Genomic DNA, 7,521 nt, shown 5'->3' with positions numbered 1-7,521 from the left:
AAGGGGATTTAAAACATAGTTGTGCAGAAATCGTCGCAGTAACATAGGGAATGGTTCCCAGAGGAATGCAAAGCAGACTGAAATACATGCCGACAATTGTATCAAAACAAAAATTAGGAGCAGGAGAAGGCCATTCTCCAACCCTTGGTTCTGCTCCATTGTTTGATTAGATGACATCTGATTTCTGTGTACTGACAGCCTAGAGTCTTTTTCAATTCGAATCCACTAACTCAGAATGACCTTTACTTAATGAATCTACTTGCACTATTTTCTGGAGGAGATAATGTCATATACTAATGACCTTCTGAGAGGGAGGGGGAGGGAAGTAGAAGGAGCTCCTTAGCTTCACTTTGAACAGAAGATCTCTTCTTCCTAATCTGTGTTATCTAGTTTAAGTCATTCGTATATTCTCACAGGATAATAAGATCACCTTTCAATCACCTGCCAGAAGTGGTCTCAGCAATGCCATGTATAACTGCATTAACATTTCCTTACTTTTATATTCCATGCAACTTGGCTTTTAGAATCATCAGTTAATCATCAGAATCTTCATCAAGATGGAGGGTGATGTAGTTGATTCTCAGTCCGGGGCCTCAAACTAAAGAGAGAAACTAGCAATACTATGAGGGTGCAAGCTGTCTATGATAAATTATAGAACGTTACTGAAGGGGGTGACTTTGGATAAGCAATGTCAAACATTTTAAGACTGTATTGGGGAGCTGCAACAATTGATCATTCCTGTCTGGTACGAAAACAAAATTGAAAAGCAGGCTGAACATGGCTAACAAGTGAAGATAGGGATGAAGAGTTATCCAGACTCAAAACGTTAGCTTGCTCTCTGTCCATGGATTTTTCCTGCTTCACTGTTTTGTTTAAAGGGAAATTAGGGATATTATTAGGTTCAAGGAAGCAGCATGCAACTTGACCAAAAAGAGAAGTAGACTTGAGGACTGGGAGCAGTTTAGATTTCAGCAAAGAAGGACCAAATGAATATATATTTTGTTTCTATCTTCACAAAGAGAACATAAATCATGTCACAAAAAAAATAGGAAACAAGAATTTCTAATGTGAAGCATGAGCTAAAGGAAATTAGAATCTGAAGAGAAATCGTGTTGGTGAAATTTGTGGGATTCACTCCCCAGGGCCTGATAATCTACATCAAAGAGTACTAAAGGATGGGGCCCGAGAAATAATGAATGTATTGCTGGTCAGCTTTCATGATTCAGTAAAATCTGGGACAGTTTCAATGAATTGGAGGATAGCTCATGTAATACATAAAATAAAGAGGTAGAGAGAGAACAAACTAGTTGCTTGGCATTAGTGGTCGGGTAAATGCTTGAGTCTATGAGAAAAGATTTAATCGTAGAACAGTTGGAGAACATCGGTCAGGGTTGGCATTGATTTATAAAAGATAAATCTTTCTCAACAAATCCACAGGACATTTCAAGCATATAACAATATAGTTGATAAAGGGATATCAATGGAAATGATTGGATTGGATTGGATTGGATTGGACTTTCAGAAGGCATTTGGTAAGTTCTCACAGAACAGGTTAGCATGAAAAGTTCAAGTGAATTGGATTGGGAGCAGTGTACTGAGATGATCAAAGATATGATTTGTAAAGTTACCAGATGATATCCATTTACTTTCGGGGTATCACAGGGATCAGTAATTGAACCCCAGCTGTATAAAATATAAATTAATGACTTAAACGAGGGGACAACAAGTAATAGCTTCAATTTGAAGATGATATCAAGCTAGGTGGAAGACTGAATTATGAGGTGACGCATCAGTGTGGTTTGGACAAGTTTAGTGAGTGCAAATGCATTGCAGATGAATTAGAAAGCAGATAAATGTAAAGTTATCTATTCTGGTACATTTTATTATGTGGATAGCAATAGATTGACGAAAAAAGGGAAGGTGCAGTTAGACGTGGCTGTCATTATACCACCAGTCACTGAAGGTATACATGCAGGTTAGCATGTGATGCAGAAAGCAAATGGTAGTGTCATGGATCAGACCAAATCCCCTTCAAATATATCAAGGAGATAGTCTAGACCTTTACTTCTCTCATTTTTCAGGCAAGTGCAAGGTGCTGTGTTTGAGACGTAATTTGATTGGTTACATTATTTGGCGTGAAGGAAAACACACTTTATTCTCATCCGACAGTGAAAAGACAAACAAAAGAAAGAAGAATTGGTACAACTTTAACTCTATTGGAAAACATAACAGAATAATAGACTATTTAACTATTAAACAGCAGCTGTTCCAATATAATAACATTCCATAAACACACCCTTGGCAATAGCAAAGTCAGTAAAACAGATTGTGTCACATGCTATTCTAATAGCAAAGAGGAAGAGCGAGACAGCTTCCTCAGCCAACTTCAAAACCCCAACAATTGCTGAAAGAGAAGCTAAAACCCTGGTTCGTGTGGGGGCCTGACTCCACCCATTCATACTCAGTCTATTGCTCCTATTTTTAATAAATCTAAGGCCTCACAAGCTGTTTGCATTATTAGTTTGGAAGGGACAGCTAACAACAACCTCTCTTCAAAACGTTCCAGGACAAAATGCATCTCTAAAACCATGCGACCACCATACAATGTGAAAGGATTCACGTACACATGCAAGGATGTCTTACTGCGATTACACAAACGCCACCTGGAGTATTTTGTGCACTTCTGGTCTCCTTATCTCCGTAAGGATGTTTTAGCTATGGAGTGAGTGCAAATAGATTTATCCAGATGATTCCTGGGATGGCAGGACCAACATATAATGAATGACCGGATCAATTAGGGGAATCTCATAGAAATGTTTTAAGTCTAACAGTATTATCCAGGGTAGAAGCAAGGAGGATGTTTCTGCTGACTGGGGAATCCAGAACAAAGTGTCACACAGTTTCAGGATATGGGGTAGGGGAATCTCATAGAAATGTTTAAATTCTAACAGTATTATCCAGGGTAGAAGCAAGGAGGATGTTTCTGCTGACTGGGGAATCCAGAACAAAGTGTCACACAGTTTCAGGAAATGGGGTAGGCAATTTGGGACTAAGCTGAGCAGAAAGTTTCTTTATCCAGGGAAAGGTGAACCTGTGGAATCCTCTGTCACAGAAAGCAGTTGAAGGCAAAATATTTAATATTTTCAAGAAGGAGTTCAATAAAGTGTATAGTGTTAATTGGTTCTAACGATAGAGGAGAAAGCAAGAATAGGATATTGAGTTGTATGCTCAGCTACAATCATATTGAACAGCTGAACATGCTCGATGGGCTGAATGTCCTACCCCTGCTTCTGTTGTGTATGTTTCCATGTTTCTATCTCTGGTTATATATGCTTGCATACTTTTTGACATTTATGAACTATGACAACACATTTATTGCTCAGTGCTGTGGCATTCTGCACCACACCCCCATTAATTAGAACTATTGAGTAGAACTATAGAATCCTTACAGTGTGGAAACACGCCATTTGGCCCAACAAGTCCACACCGACCTTCCGAAGAGTATCCGTACCCTAAAATCCTACATTTCTCATGACTCATACACATCCCTTAACTATATGCCCCCTTTCTATTTTTCCAACCAAAGTACAAATGTTCACATTTTTCCACATTTTAATGTATCTGTTAAAACTTTGCCCAGTCTCTTAACCTATTTAGATCTCTTTGTTAAATCCTGATGTCTTCCTAACAGTTCAATCTTTCATTGACCTTTGTGTCATCAAAACATTGAACAACAATAAATTTGGGCTCTTTCTCCAAGTCTTAGCCTAGATTGTAAGTACTTGGGGCCCTCTTTATATACCTGTGACACTCCACTAGTTGCCTGGTAACCATAATATGGGCAGCTTCCTCTATTCTTTGTTCTCTGTTCACAATCGAAGTCTTCAATCTTGGTTAATAATCCCTTTGCCATGAGCTCAAATTCTGTACAGTAAGCTTTGATGTGACATATTATCATACCTTTGGACATGAAAATGAATAAGCCTGCAGTGCATTTTTTTAATATATGAAAAAGAGCATTTTAGTGGGCGGCACGGTGGCACAGTGGTTAGCACTGCTGCCTCACAGTGCCTGAGACCCGGGTTCATTTCCCGCCTCAGGCGACTGTGTGGAGTTTGTACGTTCTCCCCGTGTCTGTGTGGGTTTCCTCCGGGTGCTCCGGTTTCCTCCCACAGTCCAAAGATGTGCAGGTCAGGTGAAGTGACCATGCTAAATTGCCCGTAATGTTAGGTAAGGGGTAAATGTAGGGGCATGGGTGGGTTGCGCTTCGGCGGGTCGGTGTGGACTTGTTGGGCCGAAGGGCCTGTTTCCACGCTGTAATGTAATGTAATCTAATCTAATCTTTAATAAGAATGTGCGACAGCAGGGTTTTGATTCACTGAAGTGGTGCATTGCAAATCAAAAGTCCTGGTATACCTGGAGACATAAAGATAAAGATTTTCTAACAGAGTTTGCAAAAAACTCCTCTATTTATCAGTCTTGTTAGATACAGGTTAATAGAAGTGCATGGGCCAGGTTTCTGTACTTATTAAGAATTATGTTTTGTTACAAATAAATAGGACAATGCTACAGGCTGGGAACTGATAAGGTAAAACTCTACGAGTTAAAACTCTAACCCCATATAAAACTCCTGCGACACACATACAAAAAGTTGGCGTTATTGGGGTGGAGGGTGGGGGAGAGGAAACGTGGGAAGGCACTTCAACGGCCTTGTCCACAAGGTTCAATGAGATGATGTTTTGTTTTCCAGGAATTGCTGTTCTTTAACCTTTCTCTTCCTTGCAGGGAAGCAGGGTTCACAAATTAACAAGTTCAAGTCTCTGTGTATTGTTTGAACTATGAACTGCCAGGGAAAAGTAGACTGGATTTCTCCAGGCTTCAGGTATTTTCTATGTAGAAACTTAAAGATCACACAACACCAGGTTATAGTCCAACAGGTTTATTTGGAAGCATTCACTTTCGGAGCGCTGCTCCTTCATCAGGTGGCTGTGAAGCAGGATCATCAGATACATAATTTATTGTAAAAGATTACAGTGTCATGCAACTGAGACAATACATTGAACAAAGCTTGGTTGTTGGGAATGTTTTCATCTTTTACAATGAGTTGCAGGTTTGGTTGATTAATATGCAAATTCCAGAACTTATTTTATGTTTCATTCTCGAGATAACTTTTAAAAAGTTTTACTTTTAAAAAGTAACATCTCAACTCAGACAATGTATTAAAGATGCGAGGTTAGAGTCAGTCTGTATCCCAATCTTGAGTCAGGTTCGTTCAATCTGAGCTTAGATGTCACCTTTTTAAAAATAAAACCTTAAGTTAGCTCACGAATATGATTTAAAAGAAGGTCCACAGATACCTGATGAAGGACCAGCGCTCCAAAATATAATGCGTCCAAATAAACCTATTGGACTATAACCCGGTGCCGTGTGATTTTTAACATTGTCCACTCAAGTCCAACAGTGGCTCCTCGACATCATGACTATTATAGAAAGGCATACCCTTTATTTTTCCAGCAATCTGATGGTCTCTGGCCATTATTATTTACTCCCACAAGCTACTGAGACACCAAAGAGACAATCACATTTCTTGTTTTGGCAGTTTGACAGCTTTTCTCATTGACAAATCAATCCTTACTTTTTGCTTTCCAATTCTTGAATTGCGGATGGACTGGTAACAAGCTCTGTGTGCAATTAACCTTCCCCATTTGAACAATGTGACAGTGTAAATATCTCTTCCAAAACGTTTTACTAACTTGTTTTAGAAAACTCTAGCAGTCGCCTCCTCAGTCCTCCATTTCCAACAGTCTTTTTGCCATAGCAATCCACAATTACAATACAAGAAAATAAAAGAATGCAGGCCTTACATCACCCAACTCTTATAAGATGAAGCACGATTTCAAAAATGCTTTACTTTATAAGATATGTGACACAGAAAATGAAATCACAGGACTTAGACCAATTTCTCCTTTGCTTCCCTTAAACATGCCATGGAATATGAATGACAATTTATTGCCCATCTCTAGATGCTCTTCAGAAAGTTATGGTGAAGAGCTGCCTTCTTGAACAGCTACAGTCTATTTAATGTAGGCAGACCCCCACTGAGGAGGGAATTCCTGGATTTGGACCCAGAAACACCGAAAGAATGGAAATGTAGGGCTGGCATGGAAGAGAACTTCACATTCCCACGTATTTGATGCCGTTGTGCTTCTAAATGGTAGTGGTCATAGGTTTGCGATTGTCTAAGGAACCTTGGTGAAGATCTGCAGTGTATCTTGTCAATGGGACACATTATTGTCACTGAACATCTGTGCTGGAAGGAATGGATATTTGAGGATGTGATATCAACCAAATGAGCTGCTTTATCCAATATGGTGTCAAGCTTCTTGAGTATAGTTTTCACTGCAACGATTCAAGTAGTGGGGAATATTTCATCACATTTCCGGCTTGTGCTTTGTAGATCATGGACACACATAGAGAAGTCAGGAGCTGAGTGACTTGCAGGGAACTGCAGGTTGAGGATTGTTTTTGACAGGTTTAGGGTTTGTTCCCAGTAAACCGATGCTCTGCTAGTTATCACATTAGCATACACTTAGACCAGATTGTTTAAATAAATGGGTCAGGTATTATTAAAATAAAGTGATTACAAAATCAAACAGTGCCGTAAAAAATTGCAACATTATCAAAATCTGACAATTATCCCTCCTCAGGGACAAAAGTGTACTAACATAGATTCCTCATATTCCCATATTTAAACAGACTGTGCTTACTTAAATTTCTGATAATGGGCAAGAATTGCCTTAAAAATGTTAAGTTGAAGTTTTTGTTCTTTTGTATCAGACAGAATTAGTAGACGTAATTTCCAAATTAGTACAGTACCAAAAGAACCCTTCTGTAACTCAGTTAAATTCAGCAAGACTTTACCTGTGGAAGCTAATGACAAGACATTTGATTCCAAAGGGTACTTTCTCATCAGAAACAACAATTCTTTTTCATGTCCAATTTACCAACTTCATAATTGCTTCACAGATTGCATATCTGTTTTCCTATGTGTATCTGTGTTAGATTCCTGTTTATACTTCCACTCTACTCTTTGTCTCTTACTTTTGAAAGATATGATGCAGAGTTGGGCTGAGGAGTGGCAGATGGAGTTCAACCCTGCCAAGTGTGAGGTTCTCTATTTTGGAAAGACAAATAAGAATGCGGACTACAGGGTTAACGGTAGGGTTCTTAGTGAGGTGGAGGAACAGAGGGATCTTGGGGTCTATGTTCATAGATCTTTAAGAATTGCCACTCAGGTGGATAGAGCTTGTAAGAAGGCCGAGGGTGTATTAGCGTTCATTAGCAGAGGGATTGAATTCAAGAGTCGTGAAGTGATGTTGCAACTGTACAGGACTTTGGTAAGGCCACATTTGGAGTACTGTGTGCAGTTCTGGTCACCACACTTTAGGAAAGATGTGGAAGCTTTGGAGAGAGTGCAGAGAAGATTTACCAGGATGTTGCCTGGAATGGAGAACAGGTCGT

General features: G+C 39.4%; 1 protein-coding gene across 1 annotated transcript in view; it reads left to right on the top strand.

The window, feature by feature from the left end:
• The first annotated feature begins 2,588 nt into the window (after nt 1-2,588).
• Nucleotides 2,589-7,521, top strand: part of LOC122558651 (probable G-protein coupled receptor 139) — a 35,580-nt gene continuing 30,647 nt past the window's right edge. The window contains exon 1 of the mRNA XM_043707449.1: nt 2,589-2,722. Within this exon, the coding sequence (XP_043563384.1) occupies nt 2,589-2,722 (134 nt within the window). The remainder of the gene's footprint in view (nt 2,723-7,521) is intronic.

Source organism: Chiloscyllium plagiosum, chromosome 17, assembly GCF_004010195.1.
Source record: "Chiloscyllium plagiosum isolate BGI_BamShark_2017 chromosome 17, ASM401019v2, whole genome shotgun sequence".
Taxonomy (NCBI): Eukaryota; Metazoa; Chordata; class Chondrichthyes; order Orectolobiformes; family Hemiscylliidae; genus Chiloscyllium; species Chiloscyllium plagiosum.
The sequence above is the reverse complement of the archived record's forward strand: the minus strand, read 5'-3'. Positions and strand labels throughout refer to the sequence as shown.